The sequence below is a fragment of the Equus quagga genome, chromosome 7 (assembly GCF_021613505.1).
Source record: "Equus quagga isolate Etosha38 chromosome 7, UCLA_HA_Equagga_1.0, whole genome shotgun sequence".
In the NCBI taxonomy this organism is placed as follows: Eukaryota; Metazoa; Chordata; class Mammalia; order Perissodactyla; family Equidae; genus Equus; species Equus quagga.
Genome location: NC_060273.1, coordinates 31,052,016 through 31,075,892, shown reverse-complemented (window position 1 = coordinate 31,075,892; position 23,877 = coordinate 31,052,016). Strand labels below are relative to the sequence as shown.

At 54.6% G+C, this 23,877-nt stretch overlaps 2 protein-coding genes across 4 annotated transcripts in view; both read right to left on the bottom strand.

The window, feature by feature from the left end:
* Positions 1–75: 75 nt before the first annotated feature.
* On the bottom strand, positions 76–22,052 carry CHST12 (carbohydrate sulfotransferase 12). 3 transcript variants are annotated; one of them, XM_046667147.1, is made up of 3 exons: positions 21,992–22,052; positions 5,735–5,839; positions 76–2,802 (listed from the first exon to the last, which is right to left on the bottom strand). In XM_046667147.1, the coding sequence occupies exon 3, from the start codon at positions 2,717–2,719 to the stop codon at positions 1,460–1,462; it is 1,260 nt and encodes a 419-aa protein (XP_046523103.1). In that variant the 5' UTR covers positions 2,720–2,802; positions 5,735–5,839; positions 21,992–22,052; the 3' UTR covers positions 76–1,459. The 3 variants fall into 3 exon arrangements, with proteins under 3 accessions (XP_046523103.1, XP_046523104.1, XP_046523105.1); XM_046667148.1 differs by having other exon boundaries at positions 21,985–22,025; XM_046667149.1 differs by lacking the exon at positions 5,735–5,839 and having other exon boundaries at positions 21,992–22,051.
* LOC124242023 (kinesin-like protein KIF19) overlaps positions 5,558–23,877 on the bottom strand; it is a 78,643-nt gene continuing 60,323 nt past the window's right edge. The window contains exons 21-23 of the mRNA XM_046666482.1: positions 21,992–22,584; positions 5,735–5,839; positions 5,558–5,646 (exon numbers count right to left, since the gene is read on the bottom strand). Coding sequence (XP_046522438.1) covers positions 5,558–5,646; positions 5,735–5,839; positions 21,992–22,584 — 787 coding nt within the window. The remainder of the gene's footprint in view (positions 5,647–5,734; positions 5,840–21,991; positions 22,585–23,877) is intronic.

Here is a 23,877-nt window from a genome sequence, read left to right as displayed (position 1 = left end):
CTTTTTGTACGTGAGCTGCCGCCACAGCATGGTCGCTGATGAGTGGTGTCGGTCCGTGCTTGGGAACTGAACCAGGGCCGCCAAAGTGGAGTGCCACGAACTTAGTCACCAGGCCATCAGGGCTGACCCAAGCTTGAGTATCTTTGCTGCCAAATGTTTTATAAAAAGAAGAGAAGCTTCAAAAAGGAGACTGATGGTTTCCAGCACCGTGGAGCCCCAAGTGTGTAAGGTGAGCACTCATGGGCCATCGGCTCAAACAAGCCTCAGTGGCGTCTGGAAGCCAGAAAAAGCAAGAAGACCCAAGGGGAACCCTCCTCAGTGCGCTGCCAGCTCTCCCGGAACTGGGCGTCGAGGACCAGGCGCTCGGGATGGAGAAGAAGAGATCAAGCGTGATGCCCAACCACGCGACCTGACGCGGACTTCTCCCCAGTTACAGGCTCACGGCACAAACTGTGAAGGAACTTGAACCAGACATTTCGAAAGAGCCATCCTGGACTTGCACAGACACCTTGACCAAGTCGGGGCTGTCAAGCGTGACAATCCCGGTGTCTGTCACATCCCCCAGGGTGGATGTCACTGGAGCTGAACCCAACCAGCCAGGTGCGTGACGAAAACCACACCTGAGCCTCAGCTTGCTGATGGAGGAAAAGCATCCTAGGGACCAACTCCTACCCACACGGTCCCTGTTCCTGCAAATCCTCACGTCCACGGGCTCTGCATTAAAGGAAGGGAGCGGCTGGGCTCAGACTCCCAGCTCTGTACCTGTGCCCTGGAAGTGGGGTGCCTCTGACGTGAGCTCAAATACAAACCCTATATAACCATTTCCCTTTGCTGAGATATCACCTACTAAGAGCTTTCACTTTCGAAGGATTTGTCTGCTATGTCAGTACAAATACAGATAAGGCCTGATTTCAAATTTACATGCCTCCTTTTTTGCTGAAGACAACCGCGAAACGTCCCTTCCTTTAACCGAGTTTCTGAGATCTAAAAATCAGCGTCAAGTTGCTCGGGGCCCCTTACTCTGCGTCTGTCACGCCACCCCAATAACCACGAGGGCAGGCAGAAGGAGCAGATGAAACATTTTACTCCATCAACTCCTTCCCCACTTTTCATATTAAATATCTGAAATATATTAATCTTAAAAAAACAATATTAACACAGTCCTCAATGGATATAGGCAGCGTGGTAAACAGTCTAGATTGCAAAACGGTCGGTTATTTTAAAAACTGGATTGCGGGGGGGTGGCCACGGGGACCTTCCAGCTGCCTCGTCGACAGGAGTGTCGTGGAATTCTGCAATGTGTCCAAGGGGGAAGGAAACGAAGCCATAAAAAAATACACGTGGGACCCGTCGCTCCCTCCTCAAAAGATGGCCGTGGTACAGCACGCCGCTCATTCGGGTTTAAAGGAACACCACCAGCAGGGTTGTTTTCGGTGTTGGGGATTTCCCCCTAATGCCTTCAGTCTCGAAGCAGGTTTTCGGGCTTGGGGTAGCCAAAGAGAACAAAATCGGCTTCATAGAGTTTGTAAAGCTGCTGCCTCCAGGCCAGGGGGATCTTGGCGAACCAGTCGTCCTCCCAGCTGCTGGCAGTCCTGTTGCGGTAACTGGGCGGGAAGTGGAGAAGCTTGTCCACCTTGAGGAGCCGGAGGAGCTGGGCCGCATCCTGGTCCAGCGTCTCCAGCTTGCCCACAAAGTCGTAGTCTATCTGGCAGGGGTGGCAGAGCCGGTGCACCTGCCGCCAGTGCTCGTTGAAGGGCGCCAGCTTCTCGGTGTGCGGGTCCAGAAGGTACTGGATAAAGTTGGCGAAGGACACCTTGAGGCCGGCGCTGAAGGCCTCGCTGACCGACGCGGGCAGGCTGGTGTGGTTGGAGTACATCTTGAGCATGGGGACGGCAAACTTGCGGTAGAATTCCTCGTTCTCCAGCTCGAACTTGCTTCGGAAGGCGGAGATGAGGCGGACGAAGGGGTCCCGCACGAACAGGAACTTGGTGTACTTCTTCAGCTTGATCTTCATCAGGTGGCGCGAGAACCGCCCGTAGCGACGCCAGAATTTGTTGAAGGTGAGGTGGGTGCTGGAGTTGTGGACGTACTCCCGGGGGATGTCCAGGGGGTCGCGGTAGGGCGCGCCCTGGTCCAAGAGGCTCTCGCTCAGCACAATCATCACGCGCTTCCAGTTGGTGCAGGCCACCTTGGGCACGTAGCAGTAGATGACGCCGTGGCGGTCGTCCACGATGAGGTGGTTCAGCTCGTAGTTGGGGATGTCGTCGAAGGAGCGCTCCTTGGTGGGGAACACGAAGCTCGCGTTGGCGCAGAGCTCTCGCAGCACGCTCCTCCTCTCGGCCTGCCGGCGGTCCAGGTCTGGGCTCTGCTGCGCGCCGTGCGTGGACCAGTCGTAGCCCCTTATCCTCTCCTCCACGTTGCTCAGCACGGGCCTGCCGGAGGCCAGCAGGGAGGGCTGCTCCATCTTTTTCCCGGAAAGGACGTTCTGCTTCGCGCCGCCACTGAGCAGCTTCTCCAAAAACTCGTCCATGTCGGCCGGGAGCTCCTTCTCTTCCCGCTGCCCGGCGGTGGGCAGGCCCTCCAGGGGGTGCGGCCTGGAGAAGGAAGTGTGCAGGTAGAAGTGGGCCGTGCCCACGTTGTCCCAGTACACGATGATCAGGAGGATCATGAACACAGAGCCCAGGACCAGCCACAGGCGGAAGAGCCGGGCCTTGGCCATCCTGGCCGTGGACGTGGGGCCCCGGCAGCTGGCTCCTCTCACTTCAGCTTCATGTAGAGACCGGGCGCTGTGCTCTCGGGGACCTGGGAAGGCAAGGAAAAGCCACGTTAAGGATGAATGTCCGGCTGTGGCTCTCTGCCGCCGTTTGAGGTCCCGAGGGGCCAGGCGCTGGCTGGCATCTCAGATCCTCTTTCTCCTCCGCCGTCATCCTCCCGGCTTTGCCCCGTCCCACCCCCTCCTCCGAGAGTCGGACGCGGTTATGCTGCCTGATCAGGAGCTTCGACTGCTCCGTGTAATGTGACTAATGCTGCTTACAAGGGCCCAAAAGATGAGTGTGACTGATGGGGAGACCGGAGATGCTATACCCCTGCAACAAAAAATGGGAGGCCTAACGGGACAGTCACGCTGCAGAACACAGGCCCTGGCAAGGGGGAGGGGCTGAGGGCGAGAGGAGGGGCAGACGGCGCGACAGACGGCACCAAGAAGGTAAAGTGCAGCACAAGCAATGGTTTATAAGAGTGCTAAAGACACCCCCTCCCCGCCTGAAAAAACCCTTTTGCTGTGTACACTTAACCCAGGTGACCAGGTGAGAGCGCGGCCCCTGCATCCGCGGCCGCCACCTCTGCCCCTCCGCGGAAAGGGCGGCAGAGGCCCGGAGCCCGAGGTCAGTGGGGAGGAGGCAGATGTCCACCGGGCTGCCGAGAGGGCCAGGTGAGCGCCTTCAAAGAGGGTCCAGGAAGCAGCCCACGACCAAAGAGGGGAAAACACAAAAGGGAGGTGCAGAACCAAGGGAGGGGAGGTTCCGAGGACGGCTGTGGACGCTCACTCGAAGGGCAGGGTCCATGAGAGGCCCGGCCAGCTCACGGGCCGGGGTGGGTGACCCCTGTGCATGGAGAAAGGCAGGCCAGATGACAAGGGACTTGTAGCTGGTCCACAGCTCCCAGTGAGAACCGCTGACCGCCAGTCCACGTCAACACAAACATGCCAGAGGCCCCCATCCTCGGTCCGGCCCTGTGCAATGCTGTTCTGCCCTGGGTGCTTTGCAAAGTGCTGGGGACACACAGGAATGACGAGACGCTGTTTGATCAGTTGCTTAGAGAGAGAGTGCCGATCAAGTTGTAGATGACCCCGGCTGGGAACCCCAGCCCCGGGATGAGACGACATTCGACATCTATAACGCCTTACTTGGTGACACTTGTGCCTCCACGCAGATGGGGCAGCCCCGTCCCTCCCAGACCCGCCCTCTTATAACTAAAAACTACGGACGTCACACAACCAGCAGGCACAGGAAGACGCTGACAGGACGGAAGAAGAGGCAGAGAGCCTACGGACCTGGGGACTCGAGGAGCGACAAGGGGGTGAGTGCGCTGGGTTCCTGACCATCCCCCGTACGCCCCACACAGGCCGCTGCAGAAGCCTCCAACCCTGAACAGCCAACAGGCACAGGAAAAAAAGCTCCGAGAGGAGCCTGCTCCCAAGAAGCCCAAGCATGGGCAAGGGTGGCTGTGTCTAAAGGATTCGACATTGCCCAGAGAGGTGGGTCCGGCCCTCGGCTCCTGCGAGGGCATCTCTGGGCCCCTGGAAGGTCCTGCCTGATAGGAGCATCTTTGTTTACCTGGGGACATGGACCATGCTAGATCGATCTAAGAATGGGATTTAGGGTGAGGGCTGTGGGCCCCGGGGTATCAGCTCGACCTCCGGAAGGGCTGGAGACTGACGTCAGCCATGTGGGGAGTCAACACATCTATGTGATGGAGCCCCAACAAAGACTGGACGCCAAGCCTCGGGGCTTCCCCAGTAGGCAATGCTCTGTGCGTGCTGTCACCCATCCATGCCAGGAGGAGTCAGTGCTGTCTGAAGGGAGGGGACAACTGGAAGCTCCATGTGTGGGACCCTCCTCGATTCTGCCCACTGCATCTCTCCCCTGGGCTGACTTTAATCTGAATCCTTGGCTGTAATAAACCATAACTGCGAGTTCAACATCTTTCAGTGGCTCTGGGAGTCCTTCTGGAGAATTATCCGACCTGAGGGTGGTCTTGGGGACCTCTCCTACGCTTTCTATTGGTGTCAGCAGCGACAGGCGTCTTGGAAACTGTTCCTAACTTTGCAGTAACCTAAGAGCAGAAAAATCTTTGTGGCGTTACCCACGCCTCTTAAGGCAAACACCAGGGGAGACCCCACCCCCACCCCCACAGCCTCAGCAGGGCCAAGCAGAGGGCTGACCCCCCATCCTCACCCCCGCCCCACAAAGGCCGGCAGCACACCCCTGTCCCCTCTCCAGGCACCCTGTGCTGCTGGCAGGGCCGAGCGGGAGCTCATCTTTCGCTCCTCCCTGGCAGACGCAGGTGGTGCTCCACCCCAAAGGGCGCCGTCTGGGGGGCTGAGCGGGGAGCTGACTTCCCACCTTCTGCTAGACCCCGTCCCCCATACGGTCCAATCCCCCAAGCCACTGGGATCATATCTGGCCCACCCTGCCCCCAACAGAGTCCAGGTTCTCCCAGAATCTGGATTCAGCAAGATGAACAGACAGCCTGGAAAGATGGGTTGAAAACACAGAGACGGACACTAAAACTGGGATAAATGTCAAGCCATCCACGTAGGTCGAAAAGAAACAACCACACAGCACGGGAGGGAGACACACGTGAGTTGGATAAAGGCAAAATGGGATGAGGTGGACGAAAACAGGGAATTCAGCGCTATTCTGCACCACGCGCACAAACCTGCAGGTGCAGACCCACCGCGCCTGGCCTCGGGGTGGCCCTCTTAGCAAACCGGCCACCTGTGCTCACAGCAGTCCCGTGACATCAGCCACGCCCTAGGAAACAAGGCTGACCCTGCTCACGGGTCCCCAGAAGGTGCTAATCTGTCCCCATGCTCAGACTTCTCTCTCTTCCCCGTATCTGTGACCCGGCCCACCTCATGGCCGCCTTCAGGAGGGGAGGGAAAGACAAATGATGGTACCCGGGCTCATTGAGTGGGCCCTGAAAATCTGCGGCTCTGTCCTCCGGCACTCACCCCTCTTGGTACCCCGGGCGGACGTGAAGATCTCGGGCGATGCTGGGGCAGCAGCTCGGTCACAGCAGGCCGCTGGCAGCTCTCGGAGTCTCTTCCCCGCGGCACCTGCGGAAGGAGCGGGGCCTGTGAGGGGGAGGACACGTGTGTGTTGGGGCCTCAGCACCCACAGGGAGAGGGGGCGGCTTCTCCCGTGTGGCTTCAGAAGACGGAACCAGGAAACCGAACTCACCCAACAAAAGAAGGAAGACACCATGGCTACGAGTGGCCCAAAGGCAGAACGGGCCACTGGGAAGACACATTGGGAGCTCAGCGGCTGTGCCGCCGGAGCGCAGACGGAGCCCGCCCTGGGGGTGTTCCAGGGAACGGTCCCGCATCCCAAGCCCTCCCCAAGCGTACGCTCCTCGGAGCCGATGGTCCTCGTGTGCTCTTGACACCCCCCCACACCAGAAAAAGAACCCAGCAGAGAGCACAGAGGAACCTGGCTGAGCCCCACCCTGGGGGTGGCGGTCCCATCCCGGCTCGTCCGCGTGCCCGGGTGACACAGCTTCGCGTGTGTGATATATCACATATTTACTATGTAATTAGACACACTGTAAGGGCAATAACTGCACCACGCTCGTGGAAACTACCGGGGTTAGAGGTGAAACATCCTGCCGGCCTCTTACACAACCGACACGGGCCCTTTGGCTGGTGCCCTCGAGCACGTCGTGGGGGTCACAATACGAATAAGACCAGCAGCACTGCACCAGCCTCCGAGACCCTTTTGACGGCTGGAACCACACACGTTTGCATCCTCTTTTTAAAGTTAGATCCTCAGAACCCAGTGTCATCAAGGATGTAAAACGGTGACCAGTTTCTAGAGATAAAGGTGAAACCACATCAAAAAAAAAAAAAAAGGTTTACCAAAGGCTGAGAAAGCAGCAAGCGGAAAAAGTGGCTTAAAATGTCAAATGACTTGAGAGATCAGTTTCCAATTTTAAGATCAAGACCAACGAGCAGGGTGAAGACGGAGTAGTCAGGGTCACGGCCGTGGACACCGGCGTGAGCCACACACCAAGGACAGTGCCGTCCTCGACGTACACAGAAGGCTGAGAAGCAGACAAGCAAGTGACCGGGCCTGACGCCTGAACACTGTGGCTTGTTTTTCAGCCGAGAAGTAGCACCTGCATGTTAACCAATGCCAGTGCCTACCATCTTTCGTAAAAACTCTCTCTTTACTGATAATTTAATAAGGTTTCAGTTGAATTGCAGGACATGGCCAAAACATTTTTAGGATAATACCAATATGTATATTCACAATATTGTTGGAACAGCAGCTGCCGTCTAATGAGCTCCTCCTGTGTGCCAGGCACTAAGAAGAGAACCGTACGTCGGACATCATGTCACGTCCACCACATGCAATCTCAGCAAGGGCAGCAGACAGTGGAGAGCTCCATCACCCCAAAAGCTTACTCACACCCCTCGTATTCCTACCCCACCCACAACTGCTAACCTGTTTTCTGTCACTGTCCATCATTTTCTAGAATCCTCGATCTGGTCAACAGAGGGGGCCTGGAAGGCTCCTGGAAGCATCCTTAGGAGTTCAGAGGCTGCCTTCTGTGTCTCTGTTGGGAATGGGCAGGGGTGTCCTGGCTTTTCTGACCCCACTGACACCTAGGCACTGGTCCTTGAGGCAAAGAGCACCTCATGGAGTCATGGTCCCAGCAGGATGGCGTCCCTGCTCAGCAGGGAAGTCAGCCTGGAACCAGCCCTACCTGCTCCCGCTCACCTGGTCTGTACCCAGCAGAGGCGGGATGGACTCACTGGACGTTTCTTGGTGACCTGTCCCAAGTGTGGCCCCCAAGTTCAAAGAAAGTGTGTCTTCTTTTAACAAGCAGATGTTTAATTAAAGTCGCTCTCATTTTTCCTCATTTGGTGTGTCAGCACGGAACGTCACAATCTTTTAGTCTTTAATATGTTTACTGTCTCAAGTTTTGTTCTTTGTCAATCAATAAGCTACTTAAATATGACTGGGCACTGCCAAGTACTCCAGAGGAGGGACCAGGAGCCCACGTCCGGGTCCCAAATGCATCACTACCTTGCCCCGGGCCACAGCAGGTCATGCGTGTCCTCCCAGGATCCTCTCCTCATCAGCAGCTAGATCTGCAGCTGTTTTTTTTTTTTGCTTGAGGAAGATTAGCCCTGAGCTAACTACTGCCAATCCTCCTCTTTTTGCTGAGGAAGACTGGCCCTGAGCTCACATCCATGCCCATCTTCCTCTACGTTATATGTGGGACGCCCACCACAGCATGGCTCACCAAGTGGTGCCATGTCTGCACCTGGGATCCCAACCGGCGAACCCGGGGCCGCCGAAGCGGAACGTGCACACTTAACCGCTGCGCCACCAGGCCGGCCCCTGCAGCTGCTTTTTAAATAGCTGGTCAATTAACTGATTTCTAATCAGACTGATAACTTACACCCAGCAGACTGGAGCACTCAGTGTGGACAGGGCAGCCTCCCCCTGAGGGCGGTCACAGGGAGAACGACCCGGCGATGCTCTGGTCGTTGGGTGAGCACGGCCTCCACATGCGGGAAGAGAGCACCATGACCACCACCAGCTCCTACACAGCGTCAGGGAACACCCCTGGAGAGCGGGCGCTTGGGTGATTCTGACTTACTTCTTCATGGTTTTCTGTACTTAAATCTGCTTTTGTTTATATTGAGCATTTATAGTTTTTTACTATCAGAAAAAAAAATTTTCCTTTTTAAAAAGATAAACAAGAAGTTAAAGTATTAGCAAGAAAAATGGACGAATTGGACTTCGTGCAAATTAAAAATTTCTGTGCCTCAAAAGACACTATCCACAGGGTAAAAAGGCTCCCACAGAATAGGAGAAAATGCTTGCAAATCATATGTCTAATAAGGGATTCATACCAGAATATATAGAGAAGTCATAAAACTCGACAAGAAAAAAAATCAAACCTGATTCAGGAATGGGCGAAGGATTTGAATAGACATTTCTCCAAAGAAGACACACAAATGGGCAATAAGCACATGAAAAGATGCTCCACATCACTAACCATCAGGGAAATGCAAGTGAGATACCACCTCCCGCCTATCAGGATGGCTACAGAAAACACACAAAACAGCAAGTATAGGCAAGGATGTAGAGAAATTTGAACCCTGGTGCACTGCTGGTGGGAGTGTAAAATGATGCAGCCACTGTGGAAAACAGTAGAGAAGTTCCTCAAAAAATTACAAATAGAATTACCATAGAAAATTATGATCTAACTTAATCTAGCAATTCCATTTCCATGGCTGTACTCAAAAGAACTGAAAGCAGGGTCTCACAAGGGTATTTGCACACCCATGTTCACAGCAGCATTATTCACAATGGCTGAAAGATGGATGCACCCAAGCTCCCACTGAAGAATAAATAGATAAACAAAATGTGGTCCAGCCACACGATGGAATATTATTCAGCCATGAAAAGGAAGGAGATTCTGACACCTGCTACCACATGGATGCACCTTGAGGACATTATCCTAAGTGAAATAAGCCAGTCACAAAAGGACACATACTGCACGATTCCACTTCTGTGGGGTCCCCAGAGTCATCAAATTCAGAGACAGAAAGCAGAAGGGTGGGCGCCAGGGGCTGGGGGAGGAGCAGGGGGAGTCAGCGTTTAATGGGGACCGCGTTTCAGTTTGGGAAGATGAACAAGTTCTGGAGATGGACGGTGGTGATGTCTGCACAACAGTGTGAATGTGCTCAATGCCACCGAACACTTAAAAGTGGTTAAGATGATAAATTTTATGTGATGCGTATTTTACCACAGTAAAAAAAATCGGGAAAAAAAAAATGCATGAATCGGAGCTCTAACAGTGGACTTAGAGGAATTTCCAGGAGGTATTGCTGAATGAATAAAGCAAAATGCAGGACACAGGATGTAAATTAAAAAAAAGAAAAAAAAAAAAAAGAGGGCCTTAAATATGGCAGAGGATCGTAAGAGAGGCTGAACGCAGGGCCCGCCGCTGAGGCCCGAACTCACCCTCACAGCCCGGCACCAAAGCTCGCCAGGCGGCCGCACCTGCAATGCGTTTAGGAAACAAAGTCAAAGTTTCAGAAATTTATAACAGGGAGGTGGGTGCATGAAAACAAGATGGGCCTTGCCTCTGGGGTGGTGCAAACCCCGCGGGTCTAATTAGTCCATGGTGAGGCTGGGCCCGGGAGCCTTGTCTCGCCCTGGAGCCTCCACGGGACCAGATTCGCCCCGGCTGCAGCCCCTTCCAGGCCTTTCCAAATCAAGGCGGCCAGCACCTGCACACCGCGCTGAGGCCGAGGCCACTGCTCATTTTTAACATCAAGGAACAAGGGCGGTCCTTCGTGTTGTCATTTCTAACCTCAAGCAAGCCGCATAAACAGCAGTTGTGGGAACGGGCCGGGCTGAGCGCATCCGATGGCCTGTGGGGACAGTCCCCTGCAGGAAAGGGCTGTGGCTACTTAAAAACACGCATGGACCATCAGTTCAGTTTCTTAGAACTGCAAAGAGAAAGAGAAAAAGGCTAAAGGAGTTTGACTTTTTAAAAAAGAGTGGGACATCTAGGAACTTCTGGTCCAGGGAGCTGGGCAGCTGGAGCCGGACGCTCTGGGGGCCACTGCAGTGCCTTCTGTGGGGGGAGAAGCAGGGCGGGGAAAGCCAGGCGGGAACAGCCAGGCTGAGAACCGAGGGCGTGGGCCTGACCGCTTCACAAGCACGTCAGGGAGCAACGCCGACCCCATAAAGTAATTCGTCATTCACAAGAAAAGGGCAGTATTTCCAAAGGCAGATCGCCCACTATTTCAAGGAGTGGGCATGAAACGCCCCACGAGTTTTGGAAACGCAGAGCAAGAAGAGGCCACAGACAGGACGTGATGACTTGGTCTGCTGCTGTCCCTCCCCGGCTTCTGCCTCCAGCAAGGGCCCTGATGGCAGGGTCTCGGCTGCAGGGGCTGGTTTTCCACCAGGGCTTTGTCAAATGCACCCTCAACGCGACTGAGAAAGAATCAGGTTACAGCAAACCCAAGCACGGTGGCCGGGCAGACAGAGCTGTGTCCTACTCGGGGCGGGTGGTCACACATTTCTTTTCACGCACCCAGCACGGCAGGTCTGATGCCAGCGGCACACTCGGCCCCAGGAAGCAAGCAGCCCACGCTGGCTGCCCACGTCCGGCCACTGGTGAAGCAGCCTTCACCCCAGGAGCAGGAAACAGGAGGGGAAAGCGAGGGGCGGCTGCGGCAGACAGCTGGGGCTGAGCACCCTCACCTCACGTGCGTGTCCGCCCGTCATCTCCACCTGCAAGAGGGCCGGCCACACGGCCAGACGCACACCAAGATCTGCAGAAGGGCACTTTCCGCTTTTATGGCAGAACTAGTCCAAAAGGTCAAGTGGCGTTTGCTGGTTATTATTATTTTTAATTGTGGTGACATTGGTTTATAACACTATATAAGTTTCAGGCGTAGGTCATTGTATTTCGACTTCTGTGTAGACCATCTCATGGTTACCACCCAAAGGCCAACGACCACCCATCACCACACACATGTGCCCTGCCACTCCTTTCGCTCCCTCCCTCCTCCTCTGGAAACCACCAATCTTATCTGTCTCTATGTGTCTGTTTACTGTTGTTCTTGGTTTTATCTTCTATTTGTGAGTGAGCTCATATGGTATCTGACTTTCTCCCTCTGACTTATTTTGCTTAGCATATACCCTCAAGGTCCATCCATGCTGGCAGAAATGGCCGGATTTCACCTTTTTTGTGGCTGAGTAGTATTCCGTCGTGTATAGACACCACATCTTCTGTATCCACTCGTCCCTTGATGACACTCAGGTTGTTTGCAACTCTCGGCTATTGTGAATAACGCCGCAGTGAACACAGGGGTGCACGTATCTTTACACATTCATGTTTTCATGTTCTTTGCGTTGTGCTGGTTAATTTTATGTGTCAACTTGACTGAGCCGCGGGCTTTCCAGATAGCTGGTGACACATTATTCTGGCCATGTCTGTGAGCCTGTTTCTGGATGATGAGATTAACATTTCATCAGCAGACTGAGCAAACCAGATGGCCCTCCCCAGCGTGGGTGGGCCTCATCCCGTCTGCTGGAGGCCTGAACACAACAAAAAGGAGGAGGAAGAGAGAAGGCCCTCGCTCCGCCTGACTGTCTTGGAGCTGGGACATCGTCTCCTGCCTCCAGACTCGGACCTGACCTGGAACTCACAGCATCAGTTCCCCCAGTGCTCAGCCCTTCGGCCTCGGACTGGAACATCCATCTTCCTCTCCTGGGTCTGAACTTCTCAGCCTCCAGAATCACGTGAGCCACTTCCTTACAAGAAATCTCTTTAGACGCACACACATGCACAGAGCCCATTGGTCCTGTTTCTCCGGGAACCCTGACTAATATGGACATCTGCTTTCTCACTTGGACTGGGGTTTGGGGTGTGTGTGTTTACTACATATTATAGACAGAAGTGATCAAGCCAGTGAGAACTGACTGTAAGTGTTAAGAAATGGAAGCTGACGTATTGCCACCGTGGGAAGGAAGGTCAGACGCAGAGAACTTCAGCCTCCATCCAAGACAGGGGTTCCAGTCGGAGGGGCTGAGGTTTGTTTTTTCCCATGCAGACACCCCGTTGTTCCAGTACCATTCGTTGAAAAAAAACCCATCCTTTCCTGATTAAATCACTGTGGCACCTCTGCCTTTTCTTTCTGTATTTTAATCAGGTTTATTGAGGTCTGATTTACACACAATAACACTCAGTGTTTTTAAATGTACAGTTTGACGAGTTTGGGCAAATGTACGCTACAATTAAGATGCACCACAATTAAAATACGGAACATTTCCACCAGCCCCGAAAGTTCCCTCATCATCCCCCAGCACCCAGCTCCAGGCAGCCACCAACCTGTTTTCTGTCCTACAGTGTTGCCTTTTCTAGAATGTCACATAAACGGAATTATATAGGATGTAAGGTCTTGTATGGCTTCCTTCACTCAGCACGATGTGTTTGAGATTCTTCCAGGTCGTTGCTTGTGTCAGAGGTAAGTTCCTTTTTCATTGCTGAGTAGTATTCCACTGTATGGGTATATCACTGCTTGCTTATCCATTTACAAACGGAGAGACTTTTGGGTTAGTTCCCTTTTTTGGCTAATATGAATAAAGTTGATATCAACCTTTTTTGCATAAAGACCAGATTTTTTTTTTTTTATCCTGAGACTTTCATAAAGTCAGAAAAGATGGTATTAAAAAATACCAACCAGGACCAGCCCCAGTGGCCTCGTGGTTAAGTTCAGGGCACTCCACTTTGGTGGCCTGGGTTCAGTTCCCAGGTGTGGACCTGTGCCATTCTATTATCAGCCACACTGTGCTGGCGGCCCACGTACTGAAAGAATAGAGGGAGACTGGCACAGATGTGAGCTCAGGGCAAATCTTCCTCAGCAAAAAAAAAAAAAAAAAAAGCCAACCAGATTTTTCAGCTCCTGGAAGGTTCTATAAGATCCATAAAAGTAGCTATTCTATAATAATGCTTAGGGACTCTATTTAAAGAGCAATCAAACTGACCATCAAAATATCACATACAAATCCCAGATTATCAATGATTTTTCAATTATACAGTTTTAAGGGCTCGAGCGATTATAGCAAGGGTGCAAGATATAAGGTTAATACGTAAAAGCCAGCTGCTTTCCTATATATTAGCAGTGCTCAAGTGAAATTTGAAATTAAAAACACAATCCCATTTACATTAGCACCCCCCAAAATGCAATGCTTAGGTATAAATCTAACAAAACACGTACAAGATCTATATGAGGAAAATTACAAAATTCTGATGAATGAAACCAAAGAAGAACTAAATGAATGGAGAGATGTCCCACGTTCAAAGTACCAAAGGACCAGAAGACTCAATATTGTCAAGATGTCGATTCTCCCCAACTTAATCTGCAGATGCAGTGAAATTTCCATCAAATGCCAGCAAGTTATCTCGTGGATACCCACAGACTGACGGTAAAGTTTCTAAGGAGGGGCAGAAGACCCCAAACAGTCAACACGATATTGAAGGAGAGGAACAAAGCCGAGGACTGACGTTGCCCGACTTCGAGACCTACCGTAAAGCTACAGTAATCCATACAGCGTGGTATTGGCAAAAGGACAGACGAAGAGAACAACGCAACAGAACAGGCAACCCAGAAACAGACCCCATAAATACAGTCCCCCGATCTTTAACAGACGAGCAGAGGCCCTACAATGATGCAAAGATGTGTCTCTCCAACAAATGGTGCTGGAACAACCGGACCTCCACAGGCGGGGAAAAAAAATAAAAAAGAATTGAGACACAGACCTTACTCCCTTCCCAAGAATTAACTCGAAACGGATCACAGACCTAAAGGTAAAATGGGAAACTATAAAACTCCCAGAAGCTAACACAGGAGAAAACCTAGATGATCTTGGGTACGGCGATGCCTTTAGTTACAACACCAAAGACGCCACTGCTGAATGAAATAACTGTCCACACAAGGACCTGCACAGGGACGCTCACTGCAGCTTTATTCAAAATAGCCACAAACTGCAAACAGCCGGCAGTCCATCACCAAGATGGAACAAACAAACCGCGGGGTACTCATTCAGTGGAAAACTACTCGGCGATTAAAAAAAGCACGAACCACTTAGTCACTCATCAAACACCAGGGATCGATCTACAGACATGACACTGAACCAAAGAACCAGACAGCAAAGGGGGTACACACCACAGGATTCCAACTATAGGGAGCTTGACAAAGGCAAAACAGGGACAGAAATCACAGACTACAGAGGGACAGGAGGAAGCTGTGGGTGACGGAAATGTGCGTGATTTTGGTGGTCCTTACGCAGGCGGATACAGGCGTCCACGTTCACTGAACTGCACACTTAAAACGCGTGTGTCTTACTCCGTGTAAATTCCACCCCAATACATTGGATTTCAAGGGAAAGGAATGTTGGGAGTCTTTACTAAGTCAGTCTCCGGAGTGAAAACTTGTCTCTTCGACATGAATGCCGTGAACTAGCTCTCACCAATTTCCACAAACAGGACAAAAACAACAGTGCTGAGGGGTGGCCCGGTGGCTCAGCGGTTGGGTGTGTGCATTCCACTTTGTCGCCTGGGGTTAGTCAGTTTGGATCCCGGGTGCAGACACGGCACTGCTTGGCACACCATGCTGTGGTAGGCGTCCCACATATAAGAGAGGAAGATGGGCATGGATGTTAGCCCAGGGCCAGTCTTCCTCAGCAAAAAGAGGACAATTGGTGGCAGCTGTTAGCTCAGGGCTAATCTTCCTCAAGGAAAAAAAAAGAAAAGCACCAAAATCCTACAGGGACATTCAGAGATGGGGAGGAATTCTGAGGAAGTCCAGCCTTCCAGGGTGGCCTGGGACACCGCTCTAAGCCTGAGGGTCAATCCTTCATTTTATAAATGAACACCTGAGGCCTTTCTGCTAACCTGAGCCCCGGAGAGTATGAAAACGAGAAACCATCACCTGAGCGTTCTGTAAAATGCTGTCGCCCCTTCTTGAGACGATCCCGCTGGCCTGATTTATTTCTCCGTCTTCATCGGCCCTCAAATATTTGTATTATATAAACATAACACGTTATTTTTATTATGACTCATGCTTTCTACCAATAGCTAGTTATCAGCAGTCAAAGATGATGATATGTTTTCAACTGATTTTATAAGAATAACAATAGCTGATATGTTTTCAAAACTGTCGTTGTAAGGCTTTGCGTATGTTTATTTAATCCTTGCACTAACTGTGATAAAACTGGGGCAAAACAGTCAGGCGACTTGCCCAGTCTACACAGCTAGCAACTGTCCAGAGCCGGCATTTGAACCCGGGCAATTTATCTGACAGCCTACCTTCCCACCCACCCCTCCTCCACCAGGCCTCTCTACAGGATACATTAAAAGCAGAACTGGTTGGTTCTTACCAGACACTCAGATTTTTGTTACCTTTATTTCTGCAAGAATTTGCTTCTTCTTGTCCAAATAACCAACTTCTGAGCATTAAATCCACTGACACGACCTTCGTTAAGAAGTCCAAGAATCTTTCAAGTTTTATTTATTTACGCTACCGGCAAAACGACCAGAAACTACCTACTTCTTTTCCAGCTTTGCAAACACTATATAAGGCAAATAATTCATTGCGGTTTCCACCACCACCGTCAGCAGAAATCCGGACTGTTTCTGTTAGCGGTGTCAACATTTGCGCTCTGCGTCCGTCCTGCGCCCGCCAGCCCTGCAACCGACGCCCAGGTGCGGGACTGAAAGCCCCACTGTGGGACAGGACGTCCCCAGGTACCACCAGCTCCAGGGTTTGTTTGCTTATAAAATCACTTCGTTTGTCTTCAGTCAACCCTGTGAACTAAATCTGACCGTCCGCCCAAATAAAAACAAGTCATAGATGGTCACGCTGACGGGAAAGGAAGGCGGATGCACATCCCAGAAGACCTGAAGGAACACGGAAGGCCAGCTGGCCTTGGGAGGGAAGCAACGTCCCCACCGAGCCAGGCCCAGCCCAGACGGCTCTCTGCTCACAGCGCTCCCTCCACCCCTGGTCTGCATGCCCCATCGGGATCTCACAAGCAGACGGGATGTCAGTGCCCACGGACCAGTCCCATACTCCGAACAGGAGTTCAGGTTCTCAGAGGACAGGGGTCACGTCTGCGACCTCTCCTGTATCCCGCACAAGGCCCGGATTCTTGCAGCACGCTGTTTGACTCTGGAATCCAAATGACAACTCAGTTCTCAGAGTTAAGTCAAAGAAACCATTTCAAGGGGAAATCACGATGACAGATTTTACCAGGATCAGTTCACAAACCTGCCTGGGGTGTCACCTTTCACATAGAGGCAGACGAACCCTCGCAGCCCCTCCACCGCCCACCCCCCCACCACGCCCGCCCTGGTCCCGGCCACCAGCAGCTCGCACCTGCATCACGGCCATGGCCGCAGACCCAGCCTCCCCGCTCCTGCTCTCCAGCCCAGACAACCCATTTTCAACTCAGCCATCACGGATATTCTGTTAAAAGTCACATCATGTCCGGTGTCTGCTCGACACCCTCCAATCATCGGGCTCAACGGCTTCCCACTTCCAGTCCTTACAAGGGCCGGGGACAAGCCCTATATGACCGGGACCCCATGCTCTCGTCTCTCCCGCTGCCCCCTCGCTGGCCCCACGGCCCCACAACGGCCTCCGTGCTGGTCATCGGCCACACTGACCAGGCTCCCGGGCTGGCCTGCCTTCACGGGCCTACGCGGGGCATCCCGAGGCTCCACCCCGCCCTTCCCCCTTTTCTGTCCTCAGAGCTCACCAGGCAGGGCGTCCCCGACCACTGCACTCCCCACCCCCCAGACCTGCTCTCTCCCAGTGCATTTGTCACCACCCCCAATACCACCCAGTCACTAGCTATCTGCTCACTGTCTCTCGGCACAGAATATACACTTTAGAGGGCGGTCCCGGCCCGTTGGTCACAGCTGCAGCCTCAGGGCTCAGACCAGTGCCCGGCACACAGTAGGACCTCAACACAGAGTCCTTATGCTAACCAAACCCAGATAAACAGGAGGGACCCCGATTTCATAATCTCTGAAACCAGGGGCCAGGTGAGGAAGTTCCCAATCGTCTTCTCTCTACTTTTAGACACGTTTCAAAACCCTTTTTGAACAAGCTAAAAGAAAAAAAAAAAGGGAAGCTAAACAAAGCGCCAGATCTCTGACCATGGTGTGGCCACAGCCCGGAGACAGGATACACAGAACAAGGACAGTAACGAGAGGAAACAACAGGGAAACTCGCACCGCCCAGAAAAGGGCCCGGCGAGCCATGGCCCGGCACAAGACAGGCGAGCTCAGGCTCTCTTCTTCCAGCGTCGGACGCGTCCTGCGGCTTCGCCTTCATCTTGAGCGACGTGACGGGCACACGTCGAAGATTAAACCGCTCTCAGGAGTTGCTACAGAACACAGCAGCCGGCCCCCTCCCATTGCCCACCTCCACCCGTCTCCTGCATTCTTTTGGCTGAATCCCGCGGCGTTGGCTTCTTTCCTCTAAGCATCCACCTCTGTGGGCATCGTCTGCCCACCTCCCACGCCGGCAGGTGGACATGGAGCCGCCCCTCCGTCCCCTCGACCTGTTCCAGCGCCCCGCCCTGCCCATCCCCTCGCCTCCCCCAGACAGGCCTGGCATCATTGCAATTAGAGCAATATTCGATGTTTCCATCAATTATTAGCATTCTGCAAAGGCTACTCACAGCCGAGCCTCGAGCACACCATCATTTTTCTTTTCCCGCACAACGGTTTATTTTCCCTGCAACTAATAACAGTCTTGTGTTCTCATTTGCTTTGTTTGCTACGTACTTAGCGTTAATCCAGTCCCAACTCCGCCAACTGTCTAAATCTCCTCTCCAGATGTTCGGGCATCGGGTGGATGTCATCTGCCCGCAGACGTCCTCTCTCCGAGGAGCCTCTGGGCGGCCCGGGGTGCGGGGTGCCGGCTCTCCAGGCTCCAGGCCCCGGGCCCGGCTGGCATCCTCGCCTCTCCAGCTCATCCAGCGGATTCTTTTCACCTCCTCTGAGGAAAATCCTGTCTCCTCTGGCCCTGCCTTTCCAGATTCACCACCTCATCTGGGGAGAGCACGCGTGCCAGTGTCTTCCTTAAAGCCCAGGAGAGGCAAACTCTCGGAGCACGTCTGAAACTATCTTTATTCCACCCTCCTGTGCCTCCTCCCTATTTTCAAGGTGGAAAATATTCTCCTTCAGAATTCTGACAGCCAGGTTCTCTCATCCTCCGGCCTCCGAGGTTGCTGTGGAGGGGTCCCCAAGCCATTCTGCTTCGTTCCACGATGACCTGTTGGTGGCCTGTTTTTCTAGTTTCTCTAGAAGTCAGCAGAATCTTCTCTGTCCCAGAGTTCTGAAATTTCACAACAGCGCGCCTCCGTTCTCTCTCCATCTGAACTCTCATTACCAGAATTCCGGAACCAACAGCTCAGATGCACTTCCAAATAAATCCCTTGCTTCCCAAACCCTCACTAGTCGCTGTGGGAAACGGGGTACCCCTCGCTATCAACACACGTTCCCCATACTCTGAACACCCAAATCAGGCAACGACCACCTGGGAGACAGAAGGCTGCCTGAATCTTTTTTATTTTTTTTTGAGGACGATTAGCCCTGAGCTAACTGCTGCCAATCCTCTTTTTTTTTTTTTTTTTTTTTTTTTGCTGAGGAAGACTGGCCCTGAGCTAACATCTGTGCCCATCTTCCTCTACTTCATATGTGGGATGCCTACCACAGCATGGCGTGCCAAGCGGTGCCATGTCCGCACCCGGGATCCGAACCGGTGAACCCCAGGCCACCAATGCGGAACGTGCACACTTAACCACTGCACCACCGGGCCAGCCCCTGCCTGCACCTTCATCTGTGGTGCTAGTCACCCAGGCACCCTTCAACGCAGACAGCTCCGGGACTTTCTAGGAAGTCACCCTGTACCATTCTGCGGACGGTCTCTTCCCATTTTCCTTCTCACTGAAACTCTTAGCATTCAGCCGTGGGCCTCCTGATCTGCTCCTTTCCCATTTTTCTCTCATTTTCCACCTCTTCGCTTTCCCATTCATCTTTCTAAGCGGCTCCACTTTACAATTCATCCACCAACTGAATTTTTTATTCCCGCCGTTGTGTTTTTTACAGCCCAGAGTCCTCTTTTCAGTTCGCTGAACGCTCCTTTTTTTTTAGAGCTCCCTATTCTTGTCTCGTTCATGCCATATTTCCTCTTATCTCCTCGTGCGTGCGTCTCAGGGAGAGTCTGTCTCCAGGTCTTCTTTTTGCGCACTCTCCGCTGCCTCCAACTTAATTTTGTCTGAATCAGAGGGCTCCTCATGTGACTTTGGCTATCCATCCCTAATTAAGGGGTGGGGAAGTCAAAAAAAAACTGGAAGCTTTGAACCTGGGAGGGGTCACTAATTACGAGCTTCCTCAGCGAGTGAGCCAGCTGGGTCTCCTTCCTGGGGACCCCTGGTGTCACCATTTTTGGGTCCTTTCTCCGGGGCAGCTCACACTCCCCAAAGCCTCCTTCACCGTCCCGCCTGCCGGGGAAGAGCCAGCTGGCTGCGATCTGGGAGCCAGAGAGGCTGCGTTCGCTTCACCCTCTCGAGCTGCGGCCAGCAGCGCCCTCCTCCCCCCTGGTGTTCCCCATTCCTCCCTGAAACGTTTTTCAAGCTCTCTCGGCAGCTGCAGGAACCGCCACCCTGGCTAACTGCAGGAAGTACCGAGTTACCGAAGTCCGTTATCACCAGGCACGTCTGCCGGCAAAGGGACCGGGGAACCCCCGCCCGGGCGCAGCCACAGACACACTCGGCAGGTGTGAAACCGACGCGACTCTCCAAAGACAAAGAGAAAGAAGCGATTTAAAAAATCGAAAATAAGACACAAGTTTTCTCAAAAATGAGAGACCAGCTGCATTTCTTCCAACAGGATCGAGAACCAGTCTCTTCCCCACCAACAGCACCTCAGCCTCGAGACCTTTCTGGAAGAGAATCACCTCCAGCCTTGCTGAGTGTGCAGTGATGACAATAAACCACACGTCCAAAGTCAGCCACCCAGCAGGCTTCTCTCCCGCCCTCTGCCCCTTCCAAGCCAAGTCACAAACCTCTTTCGGGTCTCAGCTTCCACCCCGGTCCTCAAACCGCCCCCCCCACAATGAACGCAGGGTCTCTCTGCCCCCAGGCATCCATGCACTTCCACGTCTCCGCACGCCCTGCTTGCTGCCTCCTTCCGGAATGTTCTCCCCAACCCGCACTCGGCCTTCAAGGCCCGATTCCTATGTGGTCTCCGCCGTAGAAAACTTCTCCAACACCCAGAAACAAGCTCGGCGGCTCCCTCCTTCCTCCCGCTCTGTAAGAGGCCTGAGTGACAGCAGCAGTGACACCGCGTTAGGGTCAGGCTAACCGCACCATGAGCAGCCAGCCCCACCTGGCATCCTGCAAATGACCAGATGCCCCACGTTTGCTGAATGCACGAAACAGGCGCACGCTGAGTACCAGTGACCAGCACCGCCGGCCTGAACACACCGGCCCAAAGTCCCATCGGCTAATCTGCAAGGAAATGAACGACCCCGGGCAGCTCCACGCAGGCACGCTCCACGCTCGCGGCAGTGCCAGACTGACACAACCAAGCATCACCCAACATCCCGGCGTCCTCTCTGACTCACACGGCCCACTCCAGAGGCTCCGGAGAAGGGGCCACCCTGTGTCCTGCTTTGGGGGCAGGTGAGGACCAGCTGAGCCAGCCCCCAGCGGCCTCGGCCTGGACCCACGCACGCTCCGGGGGGGACACCACCCTGGAGGAGGCGCCTGCATCCGCTCGGCCCGCAATTCCTGTTCCCCTTCCTGCCGTCCCCGGAGCCTCTGGGGCATCGATTTGGAAAATAAATAATTGAGTGATCACGGGAACACTACGGCTTCTTGTGCTCGGGGCCAGAGGGAACCTCAGCTCGGGCCAGTGGTTTGTCAGCCAGGACTTGGTGGCCAGGAGCCCAAAGAGAGCATATAAGTCCTACTGTTGGCCACTAATACATGGCTTCCTCTCCCCGACCAGGCAGAACTGGATGGAGCAAAGGCTCATGTGAGCGCCAGTCTGCCCCGATCCACCGGATCCGCAGGAGTCTGCAGCGCCGGGCAGTGATCAGTGGTCAGCGGGCCGGGGAAAAATGCGCACAGCCTGCGGGGACCGTGGAGGGGTCAGCCCGGGACCCCGGCCACCCCGCGGGTCCCCCGACACGGGGACACTCCGGTGAAGGGCTTCTGGGACACTGCGGCATCTCCGCCGGCTCCCAACAGTTATCGATTTTCCGTGCAGACGCCCGAGGAGCCCAGGTAGGGAGTGGATGAGCGTGGAGGAGGACGCCCCCCACTAACCCCCGTCGCCGCAGCCCCCCAGCAGGGCCGGAGCGCCTGTCCCCCAGCAAGGCGACAGCATTCGGGCGGGGACCGACCCACGGCGGGAGCTGACCGGGCGCAGAGCCTCCCCGCGCCCCGTTCCCGGTCTCCACCTCCCCGCGAGGACCGGGCTCAGAGAGGGTGCGAGCCGGGCCAAGGTCACACAGCGGCAGCCCCGGGGCTCTGCGGGGGCCGCGCCGGACCTGCCCGGGCTGCTGGGGGCGCAGGCACCGCCCCGCCCGCGCCCCTCACTTCCCCGCGCGCCCCTCGACCCGCCCGGCCCCGCGCCCCTCACCTCTCACCTCTCCTCCCGCCGCCGCCGCCGCCGCCGCCGCCGCCTCGCGACCCGCGGACCCTCCCGAGGCCGCCCCTCCGCCGGCCCCGCCCCCGGCGCCGGAGCCCCGCCTCCCGCTCCTCTTCTCGCGAGAAGTCGCGGCCGCCAGAGGGGCCACGGAGGCCGAGGGGCGCCCGCCCTCCACGCGCCTGCGCCCTCCGCCCCCCGCCCCCGCGCCCCCCCAGCCAGTGCCATGTGGCGCCGTATTTACGACCCGAGATCGGCCCCGCCCCCGGCGCCGGGAGCCCCGCCCCCTTCCGCAGCAGCCAATCGCGTCCCGCGGGCCGCGGCGTTGGCCCCGCCTCCAGCGGGCGGGGCGCGGGGAGCCGCGGGGACCCGGCAAGGGCTGCGCGGGGCTGCAGCCGGTGCCGTTCCCGCGAACGCTTATGCGGCGCCCGCTGTCTACCGGACCGGCTCGCGGGCGCCGACTGGTTGCAGAGGATCGTGATGCTCCCCCGCCGGGGTCTTGGAGTCGCTGTGTGTCCTTGGGCGAGGGACGGAACCTCTCTGAGGTCGTCTCCCAGTCCGTCCAATGGGGCAGGGACGCCACCCTGCAGGGAGCTGGGGAGACCCAAAGGAGATGATGCGGGAAAGCCCTTAGCAGGATGCCTAAGGCACAGTGAGCAGTCTAATCCTTGTTCTTAGGAGCAAGGACTTTTTAAAATTGCAGTAAAATGCACAAAACAGAAGATTTGCCATCCTAACCGTTTTTTTTTTTTTTGAGGACGATTATCCCTGAGCTAACATCTGCTGCCAATCCTCCTCTTTTTGCTGAGGAAGACTGGCCCTGAGCTAACATCCGTGCCCATCTTCCTCTACTTTATATGTGGGACGCCTGCCACAGCATGGCTTGCCAAGTGGTGCCGTGTCTGCACCCGGGATCCGAACCAGTGAACCCCGGGCCGCCGAAGCGAAGGTGCAAATTTAACCGCTGCGCCACTGGGCTGGCACCCCATCCTAACCGTTTTAAGTGTAGAGTTCAGCATTACATGCATTCACGTTGTCATGCATCCACAGAGCTTTTCCATCGGTGACGTCTTACTGGTTCCTGCCGTGGACAGCGGGCTGCCTTCGGATGGAAGGCCACGTCTTCAGTCCCTCCTGCCCCGGCAGTTGTCACCCAGGAGTCCCCGCCAGCTGGCCCTGGAGACGTGGAGTGACGCAAGAGAAGGAGGGCCCTGCCCTCCCAGAGCTTCTGTCCTAGCGGGGGGAAACCACCAACGGGATGCCAGCTTCTCCTTTCCGCTGGATCCTTCCTTCAGCATTAAGCACCACCAAGCCTCTCCCGTTTTGAAAACAAAACCCAAACGGATGCCCTTTACCCTCTCCAGCCGTCACCTTCTCAGCTCACCTCTCAAAGCGGTGGTCTCTGTCCGCGACCTCGGTTTCCCTCAGCCCACTCAGTCTGCTCCCTGGAAAGAGGCCTCCTCCAGCAGGCAGGCACCGGGATGTCAGAGGCCGGAGCGAGAGCACTTTGTGGGAGATGCAAGGCTCTGGGTCACGTTCTGGTTCTTCAGTCGGGTGGTAGGTGGCAGCTATGTCGTTTTATCAGCAGGACTCAAAACTTAGAGGTGGATCGCCTCCGTTGTCTTGTGTGTGTGTTCCTTTGCTGGGGCTGCTGTAGCAGCCGGGGCAGCTTAAACACCAGACATTTATTTGTTCTCCAGGGTCTGGAGGCAGGAAGTCCCGGATCAAGGTGTTGGCAGGGCCGGTTCCTTCTGAGGGTGTGAGGGAGGGTGTGGTCCAGGCCTCTCTCCTTGGCTTCTTAACAGCTGTCTTCTCTGTGTCTTCACGTGAACTTCCCTCTGTGCCCGTCTGTCTGTGCGTCCAAATGTCCTCTCTTTATGAGGACAC

Bases quoted from the DNA above. Each gene is read 5' to 3' on its own strand.
- CHST12 (XM_046667147.1), bottom strand. From the start codon at position 2,719: ATGGCCAAGGCCCGGCTCTTCCGCCTGTGGCTGGTCCTGGGCTCTGTG.